General features: G+C 43.2%; 1 protein-coding gene across 2 annotated transcripts; it reads right to left on the reverse strand.

The window, feature by feature from the left end:
• Window positions 1–569: 569 nt before the first annotated feature.
• Window positions 570–16,867, reverse strand: LOC103050298 (uncharacterized). Of its 2 annotated transcripts, none has more exons than XM_088142783.1 (5): window positions 15,198–16,867; window positions 12,842–14,116; window positions 7,161–7,287; window positions 6,210–6,272; window positions 570–4,118 (listed from the first exon to the last, which is right to left on the reverse strand). In XM_088142783.1, exons 2-5 carry the CDS (start codon window positions 13,943–13,945, stop codon window positions 2,794–2,796), a joined length of 2,619 nt encoding a protein of 872 aa, XP_087998909.1. In that variant the 5' UTR covers window positions 13,946–14,116; window positions 15,198–16,867; the 3' UTR covers window positions 570–2,793. The 2 variants fall into 2 exon arrangements, with proteins under 2 accessions (XP_087998909.1, XP_025019735.1); XM_025163967.2 differs by having other exon boundaries at window positions 570–4,121; window positions 15,198–16,865.
• Between the last annotated feature and the right edge of the window lie 702 nt (window positions 16,868–17,569).

The following is a 17,569-nucleotide window of genomic DNA, read 5'->3' on the forward strand; positions in this document are numbered from 1 at the left end:
CTCATGAGGTATTCCTTGGGGTTTAATGGACTTGGGAAAACCCAAGAAGGCTTAAGGCTGCTGGAAAGATGAGGAAATGAAGAACTCCAGGATATTTATTCACCCTTGGGCCACCTTACATGAAGTGGCCTGTTCTCATGACACATGCATCTAGTTTAAGATCTCATGGCTACATGTCATTATTTTGTTATTACAGATCAGTTGTTATACAAACCAGAATTGTTTAGTAGGATTAAGTTTCAATGTATTGTGCAAACCCCAAAAATGGGTTAATTCAGTAACTGGGTTAAATGCTTTATAGGAATACAGTCAATGACTGCAGGAACACCACACTTCAATTTCACTTAAACCCAAGAAGAGAATTTCTCTGCAAGAAAGCAAATTCTCTTCCAACAAACTGCATGAGGGTCGATAGAAAGAAAAGGCAGAATTGGTGTGAAAAAGCACAGCTTCATGACTTTATGAACCATTCCTGACCATTCTCTTGCCTCCAAATCATCGCTTTGCCCCCTTCTACAAGGGCTGCAGCTTGATGTTAGTCTGTTCTTCAGAAAATGCACACGAGGCACTAACTGTAGAAAGCTCTTTATTCTGAAGTTATTTCCAAAAGGATGTTCATTCTTCAGGAATTCCATAATTTCAAAGGTGGATCAAAAAAAATGTGTGTGGGGGGCAGGATTTAAATGTGGGGAAAGCAAACCAAAATGAAAATGACACTTTCTTCTCCCTTATCATTACAAAGCAATATAGAGGAAAAAAAAAGATTTTAGAATGAAAGCGGCCTCAAAGTGTGGTCCTTCCTCTAAAATCCAAGTCTCCTGAGGTTACTCCTAAAGTGAACTCATTTCAGTTCAGCTTTAAAACTCCTCGGTTCACATCTGGTAGCAGAATCCCTAAAAATGTATTCTTCTTTGCTCGTATCTAAAGGCCAAATGTTTGCTGTCTTAGTTCTATGTCAAATACTTTTTAGGGAGTAAATCCCACTGAAAGAGAGGAACATATGCCTAAGTAAACATACATAGGACTGCACCATTTCAGGAAACACAGAGCCAGAAGGATCTATTTTCCAACCCACATCCTTCACATCTCTAATCATTCCCTCCACCAAAAGAAGCTAGGTTGGGAGTACACAAAACCAAGATTTCTTTTTCTAGAACCACAACTCTGGATCTCCTTCCAGAGGAGGCCATGTGGATGCTGTCATTCCTCATTACATTTTAGAAATACAGTTGTGGTTGTTTTTAGAGCCTTCAATGATCTCCAATCACTTTAATATGCCTTTGTTGGGAAACAACGGCTTGGCCTTGCTGTTATTTTGTAGTGAGTTTACTGTACGGTGATGTGATTCATTTGTTTTAATTCAAGACCTTACTGCAGTGTTTCTCAACCTTAGGAACTTCAAGATGTATGGACTTCAATTCCCAGAATTCCCTGGCCAGTATGGCTGGCCAGGGAATTGTGGGGGTTGAAATCCAGACATCTTAAAGTTCCCAAGGTTGAGAAACACTGCCTTACTGGATTAAAAGAAAAACACCGATAAATACTTTTTAAAATAATAATAAATAAATAAATAGTGCAGCCTTCCTACATCCGCGATCTCCCTACACGCTGGATTACAATTCACGTTGCCCCAACAGCATGACCGCGGTCACTGAGGGGAACGGGAAATGCAGTTCAAGGCATCTGCAGAGTTCCAGGTGGGGAAATGCCACACCAGTCTAGTGAAAGTGGATGTGCCCAAACACTGCCTTATTCCTTTAAAAAATGACGATACGTAATCTGGCCCCCAAGGAAGGAAATTTCACCCCAAATTTCCCAAGAAAAGAGGAAAGGAAAAATAGAAGTGCTGTGGAGGGTGAAAGTACCTCAGAGAAAATATCTCTGGAGAGCCATGCTTTGTTTTCTTTCAAAATCTGGATTTATTCATTGCTTTCTCTGCCTTGGGAGGATGGGTAGAAATGAGAAATTGCCACTGAAGAAATAGGTTGCTGGATTTCATCCCAAATCAGACTCTTGCACATGAGAGATTTTTATTATAATAATAATAATTATTATTATTGTTTTAAAAAGTGGGGAAGGTCAGCTTTCCCCACTGCCGTAACACATGGCTGGGAAAAGTGGTACTGAACTGATTTATTTCTACATATGAACCATATAAAAACAAAGAGTGCCCTGCCCTGCAAGGAACAACATGGTGGCCCCACAGAGTCACCCTCCACAGTCCTCTCATCACAACAATCCCCTGACTTGACCCAAATATGTGACACAGAAAGAAAAAGTAAAGAAAATTGAGAAGTGAGAAAAGCACATTCTGTCCTACCCAACCCCCCACCACAACCATGTGTTCCAGGGGACAAACACTGCTCTATCTGCTAAGAATAGCAAGGGGAGACCCATCCTGGTTATCAAATGTTTCTTTCCCCCCCGTAAAAGCTTTGCAGGAGCCACATCTAAATCCATGGGGCTAACCTGGCCACCAAGTTACCAGACCTGTTCCTGGGGGCAGCCCACTTTTTCAGCCCAACTACAAAGCAGCACATGGTCAGAGGGGGGTGAGGGCATCCTGCCCCAGAATCCTTCACAGTGCTTGCACAACTCACAAGCCCTGTGCTAGCATTCTCTGTCATGCTGCATGGAATCCTGAAACATGTACCTCTTGGACCCTGTGATACAGACCCTCCAGGTGGTGAAACAGCACAACCACAGGAGAATCTCTTCCAGATGTTGAAATCAACATGTCCCACTCACCCATCCCACATTCCTTCTGAAATTCCTTCCCTACCACCCGACGTGTCAAATTGTGACATGGATGGGGTTCTGGAGATGGTCAGCAAGGTTTTCTGCGTTAGGAGGGTTTGTCATGTCTAGACCTCCACTGGACTCTCTCAAGTGGATCCGCTGATGGTAGATCATGCTGTGCCTCCGCCTGAACCTCACTCCACACTCACCACATTGATATGGTCTCTCTCCAGTGTGGATTCTCAGATGCCGAGTGAGGTGAGACTGCCGTCCAAACCTTTTTCCACATTCAATACAAGGGTAGGGTCTCTCGCCAGTGTGAGTGATCCGGTGCCGAGTCAGATGGGACTGCCGACTAAAGGTTTTCCCACACTCTGCACAAGGATAGACCTTGGTTCCCAGGTGGGTCTTCTGGTGTCTCGTGAGACCGTAGAGATCATGGAATATTTTTCCACACTCCATACACTGGTAGGCTTGCTTCTCAGTGTGGGTTCGCTGGTGAGCGGCCAGCTCTGAAGGCCATATGAACCCCTTCCCACACTCTGTGCAGAAGTAGCGCTTTTCTCCCGTGTGGATGCGCTGGTGCGTGGCGAGTTCTGACGGCCATCGGAATGCCTTGCCACATTCTCCGCAAAGGTGGCGTTTCTCTGCCATGCCAGCTCCCAGGTAGGGAGGGTGATGAAGTGGCTGGCTGTTGCTGTTCTCACAATCAGTCATGAGAGGCAAGCTGTTGCCTGTGTGGGTCCTCTGATGGGCCGCAAGCTCTGAGGGCCACTGGAATCCTTTCCCACACTCAGGACAGAGGTAGTGTTTGTTCTTGTTGTGAGTTTTCTGATGAGCCGCGAGCTCAGAGGGCCACCGGAACCCTTTCCCACATTCGGGACAGAGGTGAGGCTTCTTGACTGTATGGGGTTTCACCATATCACCATTTGGAGTGGCTTTCTCACCTGTAAAAACACTCTGGGGCATACTGAACTCTGAGGGCCACTGAAGCAGAGTGTCAGCATCCATGGTGTAGTGTGGCTGTTCCCCAGCATGGATCCTCTGGTGGATGACAAGCTCCGTTGACCAGCGGAACCGCTTGCCACATTCTGTGCAGACGTGGCATTCCTCACCCATGTGGGTTTTCTGGTGCCTGGTGAGATGTGAGGATCGACCAAACTGTTTCCCACACTCAGCACAGTGATAGGATTTGGGCCGAGAGTGGACTTTCTGGTGCAGGGCCAGCTCTGACTGGCAACGGAACCGTTTCCCACATTCAATGCAAGGATGGCGTTTCTCTCTTACCCGTATCCTCTTTGGAGCCAAATGCTGCACTGCTCCATTGCGCCTTTCCCCAAATCCCAACTGAGGATCTGCTCTGCTGGGAGTCCGGGCACCTGCTTGGATGTGGGAATAAGAGAGAATTCAAAAGGTTTATAGACATGAACTCTAGCTTTGCTGCCCAAATAATCTATGATTAGCCAAGTTACTGTATTCATTTTAGGTAACCGACTGAATTAATTACGCCACAGGGGAAACCATGATTAGCCAAGTTACTGCATTCATTTTAGCTAATTGACTGAATTAATTATGCCACAAGGGAAAAACTTAATGAAACAAAATACTTTCTTGGTTTTGAGATAACACACACACGTATGCATGTTCCAATAGGTGCTTCCTTAGAAGAGGCTTTCCACTTTATTTTCCACAGCAGATAACGTCCCTTCTAAGGTGGCCTCCTCTCTGCAACTTTTCGTAGCTGGCTCTCCTCAACCTGGAGTTCCCCAGATGATTTGGGACTACAATATGGCTAGCCTAGATGTCCTTTACTGTAGCACCTGACTCATCTGCTCTGGGTGTGGAAGCTAAGTGGGGTCAGGCCTGGTTAATATTTTGATGGGAAGTATAAACTAGACTAGGAAATCAAAAGTCATCACAGAAGGTGGCAGTGGCTGACATTTATCCATGAAGTCCCCAGGAGTCAAGCTCAGCTTGAAGACTTCACCTTATTTCTCTTTGGCCATATTGTCCAGGAACTCTAGAAGTTGCAGTCCCAACATATTTAGAAGGTCCCATTTGGACTAATCATTGTGATAATACATCATATGTATGATAATAAAATGTACACAGAAGGACACAATCACAATATTTTCTCAAAAGCAGGCACAGTAGCATGTGCAGCAAACATGACTGATGCCCAAACAATGCCATGCACACAATGAGGTCATCACACAAATGACGCAAGTATATATTTGTGTTAAAACATCTGACACAAATTCATAAGTCCGGACATTTGCATGGTGACGTTATCCCACACAGATCATTAGTTATCCCCTTGCAGACGCCCACGAGCAAGGAGCTAGTGGCTTTTCAGCCGTGATTGGGATTCTAACTCCCATCAGTCCCATCTCCTTTGGGCAATGGTCAGGAACGATAAGGACTGTAGTTGACAGTTAAAGGGACAAGCAGTTCCCTAAATGTGACTCAGGTTTCAGTCCGAATGATTTTATTAAAGAGTGAGTCCTATGCCCCTCATAAACAGAGCCAAATGTTGCCAGCTTCAGACACTATAATTTTCCTCAGTCCCATGCACTTACTTCAGAATAAGACACCACTGAACTCAAAAAGACCTGCTGCTGACCTAGCCTGCATTAACTAATAATTAACATAATTAATAATTAACATTCATTATTAAGTTGTCTAAAACGTAACATGGGCCTTTTGACTAGTGAAGTAGCCTCTTTGTAACAATTAAGGCAGTTTTCCCACAGCAAACAGGCCTACACTGTAATTCAACCAGACAGCATAGATAACAGTACATCTGGTTTCTATACCTTTCAATTATTTTTATATTTTATTACTTTTATTAATTAAAGCGTACATTTCTAGCTCCTATCACTATGACGATAATATGTGTGGGCAATGCTGGAAAAAATCTCAGAAACCAGAAATAGATGGCTGGAAAAGGTTTCCAACAGTTGGAAGTACAACATCAGCTCCCTGGCTGAGATTTTGCCAGCTGTCCCCCACAAGACTATCTTCTTATATGGAAGAGTTAGAAGCTTCTGCTTTTCACTATTATGATGCCTAACAAGCCCATATTTGCTAATGCATTAAAAAGGAAGGATACTCTATTTGCCTGGTACAAAGATTATTTAGATGTAGAAGAGAATCTCAATTCATCCTGCTTCATCTCTAAATACTAAATGAGCTTGAGGGCCATTAAGGACAGCAGCCTTCAGGCAACTGCCAAAAAGTGATGTTTTTTACTAATGAGAGACAGTCTTCTGGAGTTCAAAGAACCATAAGGACTTTTCATTGGTGGCCAACCTTTTGATAGCCAAGGGCTACAACTCAGATTGGGGGTGGGGAAGGGAGGTAAGGCCACAGTGATTCAAAATAAGTGGGGCCAGGAGGCCTTATTCTGAAGTAGGGAGCCTCATCCTCCTTGCAGGATTCCCTACCTGCCGATACAGGCCTTGACTCACCTGAGCCACCTCCTTCTCCTTCATCTGCAGAAGAATCCCAGGTTGCTTCTGTGTCAGAAGAACCTATGCAAGAAAGTAAAAGGCCAGACCTAATGCTTACCTGAAAACATGCCTCAGGATATGTAAAAAATACTCACCATCGCAAGATGTTTTTAGACCTTTTAGAAGGAAAGCTGGCAAATCAAATCAAATCAAATTTTTATTAAGGTCACAGGCCAGCATAGAGGAAAGCTGACATGTTTTTGCCTGACAGCACTGAGTAATATTGTCTAAATACATCCATATTTTTAAAAGACCTGGATGAGATTGTGGAATCCGATGCCAGGGCAGCACAGGAATGGACTGCATTATCCATGGAAAATGAGTTTACTTTGGAACAAATGCATTTTACTGGAGTTTCATGGTAAAAATCCAGTTTCTATTTTATGTATTGTTTAATGGTAGCCCAGTTGAAATACAAAATTCCTGGGACATAACTTGGTTACTATGTCCAAAGCATAGGCTTCACAAATAACCTCCCCATGCTCCTGTTCCTCTCTTTGTATGTATTTGCCATAGTTTAATCCAAACCAGAATCAGCTTTCAATTCTATTTTAATACTTTTATTGTTTGCGCAAACCAGTTTACTGTACTTGAGGAGGATATCACAGCAGACCATTATTTTGTCATGCAGGAAGGAAAGGAACGGAATGTAAGACCCACTGCAGGTCTTCAAAACAATGGCTATGAATGATGGCATCTGGAGGACACTGGATTGGAGAAGCTGAATTAAGCCATCCTTAAAGGTATGCTTAGTCATCTGTTAGGACTCGTATTGCTGTAGAAACCTTATGTCTTAGGTGTTTCCTATTTTATATAATCATTGCATGATGGGAATATACGGATCAATATTAATTTTAAAAATGCATTTGGAGAAAGGGAAGCAATTCAAGGCACTAAGTGGGTCCTCACCAAGCAAACAGATGTCCACATCAGCCCGCTGTTCAGCTTCCACAAACATATCTCCATGCTCAGTATCTGAAAGGACTTGGTCTTCATCAGGAAATGTCACCACCACCTCCTCAAATAAGTCAGAATCCTGAAGATTCATCAAAGAAGCACAATTAACAAAGAAGCAGCCAAAGACTCTTTAATATTAAACTAAGCACACTTAGGGGAAAAAAAAAAAAGAATCAACATTTCATCCCTGAAAAAGAAAATAAAGGGAGATAAAAATTTTGGGCCCAGCCTCTCTGATGCGGCCTCTGCTTCCCCTACAGCCCTGGATGTTTTGGGGACATCTTTACTTTTAGTTTTAAAACTCCATCTTCCTGGGTGGGTTTAAATGGAAGCTAGTTGGCCATCTGTCAAGGATGCTGATGTAGAAGATCTAGTAGGCTGGATTAGATGTTCTCCAAGATTCCTTCCGACCTTACCTTCCATGAAACTAGGGAGATTTTTAAAAAATGAATTCACACATACGGTATTACAAAGAGGAGATATAATTTCATGATGAAATGGATACTTTCTATGACTTTCCAGGAGAGGTAAGATCAGGGGAGATTCAGGGAGAAGACTGCCATGTAGACAGCCAGTTTGATTAGTGGTTAAAGTGCTGGACTGGAAACCAGAGACCATCAGTTCTAGTCCTCCCTTAGGCATGAAAGCAGACTAAATGACTTTGGGCCAGTCGCTCTCTCTCAGTCCAATTCACCCCACAAGATTGTTGTCCTAAGGAAAACAGGAGACAGGAGTATTACTGTATGTATGCCAGCTTGAGTTGTACAAAGTAAGGGAGGGATATAATCGTAATCATAATATAGATTCTTCACACCTCACAGTATTCTGCAGTTGTAGCTATTCAGAATTTGGACTGCTTTCTTTGCATTTTAGTATCATTCACTGAAGGTAAGTGAAACATGTCGCAAAGTTTTTATTCACTGATTACTCATTGCAGTCTCACCACATGAATTCTTCTCAGTTGGAGAACCACAGGCATACAGGGTTTTTCTTCTGCTTTTCTGTGTACTAGTTTTTGATTTTAATACTTTCTCTAGACCTCTACCTGGAGCCACTAAGAGCCAACAACAAAATTAGAGAACCCCACGAATCAGTTCCCATTTGGTTTCTACCACTTCCCTTTTCAGACAGGAAAATCACAATTAAAAACCCTCTGGAAAAAAGGACATTCAGAGGCAGCACCATTTCCTGGTGATCATACTCTCTGCAGCTCTGCTCAGTTGTAATTCTATGTACATGTACTCCTTTGGAAATCTAGTTTTTTTTACGTGCTTTCCAGAGCTGGAGCAAATTGGCTTTCAATGGGGCCTTGTAACACATCACCCAAGGGCACTCTTGGGTCTGTTGCCTCCAAAACAATGTCTGCAATACCCCTATTAAATTAACTGAAATAGTTGAAGTCCCAGAAGAACACTACAGTCTCCTGCAACTTTTGGCCTTTGACCATAAATTTGATAAATAAAATGAACCTCAATTTTTTGAGACTTGGGGTGATTTGGGGGTCATGCTTTGGCTCAATGGTAGATTTTTATGATTTTTTGCTAATATAACCAATCTTTCTTTCGGTCCTTCTAAGGCAAAGGTACGCAACACCAAATTGGGGGGGGGGGCAGGCTAAATGTGTCCCTTTTCAGGCATTTTAGAAGCTGAGGCTAAGGCAAAAACTAAATTTCAATCAATTTAATCAAACTTGAAACTAATTAATTAAATAAATATACGGCTTCCACAAGTAATAAAAACTGAGATTCTAGAAATGCTGCAAGAGTTAAGGAAAACACGGTACTGTATGTTGGTATGTGAATGTGTGTTTTATACCCATATGGGTTTTGGAACTCAGGAAAGATGATACGGAGGAGCTGTCCAGCTGGGGATGATGGAGGATGCCATCAGATTGGGGAGGCTGAGTATCAACTTCTCTGCTGTGCAGTCTGGGAACTGTATTAAACATTTTCCCAACTGCTTCTGATTTCCCACAAGGAAGTTCCAATAAAAAATTCATGAGTTGAGACTTTCTGGTCCAATCTTACAACCGATTTACATCAATGCCCACTTTCTGATAACAGCTTAGGTTTCTGCAGAAGGGGCCTCTTAGCAGAAACCTAATTTTTACACAGGATTGCTTTACAGGCCTCAGGGTGAGAAAATTGACATTTTCTCCACAGTTCTGGCTTGCAGTCAGCTGCTAGGAGAGAGCAGAAACCCTTTGTTTCCACGCGGTAGGACTACAGCTCCCAGCATCCTTTGCGTAGTTTTCTGGAAATCCCCTGCAAGCAGCCGATGCAACAATTATTTGGGGTTTATGGGCAGCTGCAACCCTCTTTGTGGGAGACCAATGAGACAAAGGGGGAAATAAAGGGAGAGGAGGTAGATACTGAAAGATGATTTTAATTTAAAGATCTGCATTGTAGAGCCTGCCATGAGACTTCAGTGGGCCACCCAGGGACCTGAAGGGCTGAGGAAGGAAAGAAAGGAGGTTCAAGATAGTTTGGTTCTTGATAATTATTAGCGTAATTATTATTTAGCACCAACAATATCTCTGTTCCTTGAGACAATTTCTGAAAAACTTCTTGGGGATGCAAAAAGAAGATTACAACCAGTCCCTGATGTTAAATAGCATCAGGCACAATTTTGCCCAAACTCACTCCAGCCTGAATTCCTCAGGTTTGGCATCCCAGCTATTTGCAATTGCTCAGATGTTAAAGAAGAGACATAGCTGCCTCTGAAAATTACAGCCCCGTTTCCCTTTCTTTCCTCTCTCTACAGGAACATCCAAGAATGTAATGTATATCTGATGTGACCCTTTCCTGCACTCTCGTTCTGTGGGGGAAGAGAGGAATTTGGAGCTGGGTGATGTCTTGTCATGTCAACTGTTTCTCTCTATTATGGAAGAGAAAGAGAACATTTCAAATAATAGGGCTCTTTTCATAGGAAGTCAGGCATTTTTCAGAACAATTACTTTTGGCTTCTGGGAAAAAGTTAACAATTCTAAGTTTGATGTGTACCAAAAATCTGTATATTGAAAATCACATTCTGAAAATTTGGAATTTCTTTGGATTTATCAAGCTTGGAATGTAACTAGAAAGATAATTTTGCACTGTTGGAAAGAAATTATCACTTCAGACTTCAAATCCTGGATTTTTTAAAAAAATGTATCTGCTCTTAGCTTTTGAACTTGCTCTTTATCAGTGTGATATACATGTTGATCAATATGATTCTGTGTGGTCAAAATTTAATCTGCAGCTTAAAAAGTGATTTGTTTTATTTTTTAAAAAATATATACAAATGTGTGTTTTGGTCAGCTTTTCTCCAGTAGTTTTTTTAAATGTTTAATTTTTTCCTGTATCTCTTTTGTTGTAAATCCTCTCTTTTTACATATTATAGCAATAAAAACCAATAGACATCAATTAGCAATTGTTATAAAGCTAACAAAACGACAATGAATCATTCAAAAATCACACCAGCCAAAAGTAAATACAGGAAATAATTTATACTGTGAAGTAATTCAAATAAAACTTTTCAAAAAGTTTGATAAAAATAAGAGTAGAATTAAGCAGATGAATAGTTTGGTTTGGCACTAGAACAGTTTACCGTCATTCATTTTTGACTGGTAGGGCATGTAGCTCACTGAAAAAGATATCTGCTTCATTTATAGAAACTCTTCAGGCCTCTCCATAAAGATTAAATAGCAAATCTGGAATCTGGTCTAGACTATATAGACAAGGAGTAGGCAACCTGCTGTCTGCCAGTTGTTATGGACTGCAATTCCCACAATTTTTGCCACTGGCCATGCTGACTGGAGACGCGAGATCCAAAACATCTGAAAGACACCAAGTGTCCTTGCCTTCACACAGACAGATAGCCTGAATGGGCAACAGGCAGCTTTTGATGGTTCATTACTTGTGAAAAAAATCCTCAGCTCAGTGGCAGAGAACCTGCTTTGCATAAAGAAGGTCCCAGACTTCATGTCCAACTTCTCTAAAGAAAAGGATCAGACAGCAGGTAATGGGAAAGTCCTCCGACAGTAACCTTAGAGAGCCAGTGCCAGGCAAAACAGACTATAACAGTTTAGTCTGCAGTCCTCCAGCTACATTGGACTTTGTCTACCATTATGCCAAGAAACATGCAGCCTGTCTCCATCTGCACCGTTACAGTGCTATTTCAACTCCCAAACATTTCAGTTCAGGTTCAAAGCCTGGCTCCCAATTTTGCTGCAGTGGATGCAGAAGCACCCATGAGTCCTTTTAAATCCAGGCTCCCAATTAATACACACTTGAAGGTGATGACAAAGTCCTAAAGGGCTAAATAGCTCCAGAAATGTCACTCAATATGAATCAGGTGCTTCAATAAAGAGAAAGTTCCTTCGGATAAGAACTTCTGCTTGCTCTTATTTCCCTGTTTAAGAGATGGGAATACTGTGTCTGTAGCAAACTTTCTAATAAGGACAGACAGAAAACCAGTGAACTCTACAGGCTGTGACTCTCAACAGACCCATCAACCTGGCCAATGAAGAGACACTGGAGTTGTAATTCAGCAAAGCTGGGGTAGAAGGTTACAGTTTCCCCACTCCTGGAAATCTCAGATGGGGTTAAGAATCAACCCAATGCTGTAAACACATTTTCATGGCAACAGCAATCTGATCCAAGAGTTAGCTCTGCATCCCTGTAGGAAATCAGGTACCAGCTTGTGAGGAATCAAAAATTCAACCATTGCCAGAATTTTTTTCCCTCTGCATATTTCTCTCCCATCTTTTGCACAGCAGTTGACTATCTGCTATTCTCATACTCCTTCCTATATATGCTCATGGATTAAAAGTGCCAGAAGGACATATGGGATCAGCAGGCCAGGTCCACATTCTGCCAGGGACAGTTGGCATTCCCAATAGATTGCAGTGTGATAGGGAGACAATGGATTGTAACATTCCAGATTGGAGATGAGAGATCACACTTTTGGGTGGTCCCTGACATTAAAAAATGTCTGCGAGTGAAACAGAAGCCAAGGGAGAGGTAAGAAGAACAGCTCCAGTTACTAGGTTTGGTTTGGTTTGATTGTCTAAAGCAGTGTTTCTCAACCTTGGGAGGTTTAAGATGTGTGGTCTTCAACTCCCACAGTTGGCTGGGGAATTCTGGGAGTTGAAGTCCACACATCTTAAACCTCCCAAGGTTGAGAAACACAGGTCTAAAACCTGCTACAGGAGGAAATATTTAAAAATGACATCCACCTCATTAATTTGGAGCACCCATAAACCTGCCAAGGTCTCCTCAACCTACATATTGGAAATAGAATGAATCTGATATATTTCTTCAGTTTTAAGGGTGCTTTATTTTATTGCTCTGTGCTATTTTATGGGGCAATCATTGAGATTTTTATGCTTCGAAAGGTAGTTGGAAAATGATATAATGAAGTCATCATGAATAATAAGACCATTGTGCAATCGCCACCAGCTAGGTTTGTTCCAAAAGCAACACTTTGACTTTCCTCCCTAAAGCCCCATTTCACTTACCTCCCATCCCTGCTGCAACTGTCCCATCTCAGGTGCTTGCCTGTCCCAAAGCCTTCCCCTCAAGTAATAGTAGCCCAGCAATGAATCTTAAGAATATAAGTGAGGAAAGGGAAGGGGAACTGAGCCATCTCACCTCCTCCTCTGGTCTTTCTGGTTCTTGCTGCTTGGCCAGGAACTCCTCGGCTAGGGCCACTGCCCGCGCACATGTTTCCGGGCTACATTCCCACACCCGACTTCGGATTCCAGGAGGGAGGACAGCTAGGAACTGCTCCAAGATTAGGACATCAAGAATCTGTTCCTTGGTGCGGTTCTTTGGCTTCAGCCAGTGGTTGCAAAGCTCCCAGAGCTGACCACATGCCTTTCGGGGACCCTCAGCTTCCTGGTAGCAGAACTGCCGGAAGCGCCGGCGAGCAGTCTCCAGGCTGAAACTGCCTCCTCCAGATAGAGGCGTCCGTGCTTTGCCGACACTCCCTCTATCGGCACCAGCTGGGGAGGGATGGGGTTCCTGGTGGCTCTCTTCAATGAAAGATGCTCCCCATGGGGATGAAGTGTTCCCCACTTGCTCCAAAGTGGTCGGGAAGGCCTCTGGTTCTACCTCTGCTGCAGCTACCTCCACTACCTGAGTGATAGTGGAGGTGGCTGCTTCTGGTGATGTTAGTGGTGGTTCCATAATTTCAGGGGGGAGAGGCTGTGAATCAGTCTGTGACACCTCCTCCCACTGGACCTCCCAGCGCTGAGGTTGAGGTGCCTCCTCTAGTTGCACTGATTCAGCAGTTGGTGATGCCTCCAAGCCTAGCAGCTCTTCAACAGTTCCAGTACACACCACAAGCAGGGAGTCATCTCCATCTACTGCTCCCACTGCCTCCTGCTGAGGGCCTGGTGGGCGTGCCTCCTCCTCTTCTTCATCCTCCTCTTCCACATCCCCTTCTCCCTCCTCCTCCTCTTCTTCCTCCTCTTCTTCCTCCTCCTCCTCTTCCTCCTCTCCCCTCTCTTCTTCCTCTTCTTCCTCTTCTTCTGCCTCTCCTTCAGCATCTACTTCTACTTCTTCAGGCTCTTCCTCTTCTTCCTCAATTGTGATTTCTGGATACATCTCCTGCTCAAGCAGCACTTTAAAATGGAGATCCAGCTCCCCCGATCCCTGTTCAGACTCCATTTTGTCTTCCAAGAGGTAGACAGACTTGTCCCAATTGTAGACCGAGGTCTGGCCAGTGATACCCCAAGTCTCACAGGCAAACATGGTGGGAAGAGTCTTCTCCCTCAAACTTTGACTGCAAGCTTAGACCAAAGTTGGCCAACAATTTCCAGGAGGCAGAGAGATTGTTGTCAAGGAACCTGTTCTGTCACAGGATTCCTCCATACATCAAGAGGATTTGGTTCCCCCAAAAGTGTTTACATGAGTACTTTCTCCCTAAAAAGACAAAAAAGTAAGCAATCACCTGACTGAAGAAAAATGAGATTAATCAAATTCATATTTACAGCATTCATTTACATATAAGTAAGAAAAGTATTTCTGAGGAAAAGGTTTTTTTGTATGGTTTGGTTTAGTTTGTAATGTTGGACGTGTGTCCCACAGCAGGAACCATCTTAAGAAAAAATGCACCCTGAAGTGTAAAAAAGTACAAAAAAGTATTTCTCTTTTAAGAGCAGGTCAGTTACCCATGGGTTTCATTTTTTATAATTTAATCATTGCTTTAATCATTTAAATCTGTTTTCATTCACTGGGGGCAGTTCTCATCAGTCAAAAAGCTTGTAATGGCTTAAATACATTAATCAGACAGCTTAAAAAAAAAAGACAGGCCAAATTAAAGACTGGAAAAGTTTAAGATAAGAGTCAGCGTCAAAGAAAAGCCTCCTCCAGGACAGCAAACAACCCCTTCACAAAGGTGGGGGGGGGCGGTCACTCTGTACCCAATCTATTCTCTAGAGGGAGGGGGACAAAGAGCAGAGGATGATGGTATCATTCATGCAGCTCTCTCCCTGAATCTACAGATTCAGAATAATCACATAAATAATTTTTCATGGATCCCACCACTTCAGAATCCAGAGGCAAAGGGATAATAATCACATTACAGTATGGTTGTCTCCTCACTCAAGTTCTTCACCATCCTGGAAGCAAGCTTAGAATTATCCTTCCTCCAACATGACAATGTTTCTGGACGAAGGAACTTTCCGATTGCAGAAACCACTTGAATAGGTTACATCCACCACACACTTTGAAATGGTAGAGCTCATGCACGTTTGCCCCATTTTATTTATTTATTTATTTTGTACATAGGTATCAGTCTGTCTGTCATCTACAAAGACAGCTGAGAGAAGGGGAAGGACATTTACTACCAGCATTGTAGTAAAACAATGCTTTTTCCCTTCTCCCTGGTTTAGAAAAGAAGTGCAGCACTAAATGGAAGCTACAGAAAGGCAAGCAGATGCAATTAATTTGCAACATTGCTCCATTTCCCCCAAAAACAGCACACCTGTTCCACAATACTCACCCTCTATTGTTGCTGCTCCTGTTTGTACAACACCACACATGCTGATGGTGATAAAATTAATAATTTACCAAATCCATATAGTGAGGCAAAATGGCACAACAGTCAGGATAATTTTAAAGTATTCATTATTAACCAACAGTGAAAAAGTCAGGATTTTTTTTGCAAGTTTTCTAATTTGCAAAACAGGGCAAAATAGATTTGCAATTCCATTTAAAAATCATTTTTGCACATGATGACAAGGATGCATTGGCCCCTCCCACTTCCCCCCACCTACGAAGGTGTAGCCAGTGGCATATGGTACCGCTTACGGATCAAAACCATGGAAAAATAATTCCCCTTTATGTTTAACTTCTCTGCACATGAGAGGATTTCACAGTGGCACAATAAAACAGTCGTAAGCGAGAATGGTACGAGGGAGCACAGTTAATGAATGATGCTTTCAGGTGAATATATCAAATTCTAACAGCACTCCCCCCAAACCAAAGAATTTGAAACCATTTGCAACTAGTAATGAGGAAAATCTGAAATGTCTCCATAATTTTTCACTTCAAAACTGCATTTCCTTCCTCCCTGTTGCTCCTTGTCACATTGCAAAGGTATTGATTTACAACTGGCTTATCCGCTAAAGTTACCCAGTCAACATTAGTGAATAAGAATTTGAGAAGAAAATCTGGAGAGCGGGGCTCTGCGTGTTCCCATTGGAGACATCATATTGAAGTAATTTTTAGAGTGCTCAAAGTAATTACTGAGACATCTAATCTTTCTAAAAGAAGAAAAAGAAACAACCCTCTTTAGAAAAACGCAAATGATTGAACAATATACATAAAGCTACTATCCATAACAAAACCTATTATGAAAACAACAGCAGAGACACTTTTCCCAATTCATATTTAGATTTACACATTTAGATATACAGTACTGTAAATGGAAAGGGTTTTTTCAGAAATAACAGTTGTCAGAACTGGTTTGCTGATTCTAGTTTACTAGATCCACATCCCCAAATCTCTGTTTAGGACTTTGAAAGGCAAGCAAAAAATCAAAAGATAACTTCTGAGATTATTTCCATTGACTTATTTTGCCAACTTGATCACAGACTTTTGAGGCACAGGCATTTTTCACAAAACATTATGCCTGAAAGGTTCCAAATTCTATCCCTGGTTCTCCAAACAATGCCCAGAGGGATCTCTGGGCCACAAATCCCCCTTCTCAAAATATACATAAAACCCCCTAGAGAGAAGATAGGGGAGTGGAGGATAAGGCCTGTTCGCTAATTATCAACCCCATCAATTGTGGGTTTTCTAATGTACCTGCTGTAACAGCAACTTATAAGTAATTAAGCAGCAACACGATCATCTTTTTTAGTAATTGGAATGAAGGCTCTGACTGATCATTCATGGTATTCATTCATGGGGTTTTAAACCCAGGATCAGGGAGCTGACAGTCAGTTATCGCAAAACGAGCAAGTCATGCCACTTTTTCCCAAACAGGGGTTGGACATAAGCTCACCCCATTATGAAAGGGAAAGCTTTCATAAAATGCACCCTCTCCCTCCCCCACTTCAAACGCTAAGATCCCTTTCCCCATTTTTCCGACTGTAAATTCCTCTTCCTGTCCTCCCCCAGGACAGATGCCTCAACTTTCCCCTTCCAACTTCGCTCACTCCGTCTTAACTTCCTGTTCCCCCCACTTTCCGTGAGAACGTTTTCTGCCCAGCCCCCTCTTTCCTAAAGCTCCGGTCGCCCTCCCCTCCCTCTCCCGGACCAAGCCCCCTTGCAAAGGGGCTCTCCGACTGCAAACCCCGTCCGGGGCCCCCGCCCCCCTCGCAAGAGACACGCGCACCCACGGAAAGGGCCTTGAACCATTCATTTCCCCACCCCCACCCCTCTTCTGGAAGCGGGGCTTTCGGCTGCCCTACGCCCCCCGGAGCAGAGGCTCTCCTGCGCTTCCAGCCCATCCGTTCCCCCCATTTGACACCAAGACAAGGGGAATGCAGCCATTTTGCCTCTTTGATGTGGTTGGGGGTGGGAGGGGCAAAGAGATGGCTAAGCTTTCCCGCACCCCCCCTTCCGATCTCTGATATTCCCCACCTTGCATGGAGGGGGGCGAATAAAGGCGCCCCCTCCCCACCTAATCTTTTACACTGCCCCCCCCCCTCCTTGTCTCGCACGTGTCTTTATGAAAAGGGGAGGCCCGCCTCTGTAACTCACCCTTTGCGGGGAGAGCCGGTCTTCCCTCCCGCCCCCTTGCACCAGATGCGGCTGCTGGGGGGGTATTGCAACCCCAAACGTCTCCCCCCAACCCAAAGGCGGAGCAGGAAGGCGCCTCCTCCTCTTCCTTCTTTCCCACGTGGGCGGCAGTCCATTAACCCCTTC

The sequence above is a fragment of the Python bivittatus genome, unplaced genomic scaffold (genome assembly GCF_059951505.1).
Source record: "Python bivittatus isolate LINGU-HERP-01145 unplaced genomic scaffold, Pbiv_v1 ctg000440_np1212, whole genome shotgun sequence".
Taxonomy (NCBI): domain Eukaryota; kingdom Metazoa; phylum Chordata; class Lepidosauria; order Squamata; family Pythonidae; genus Python; species Python bivittatus.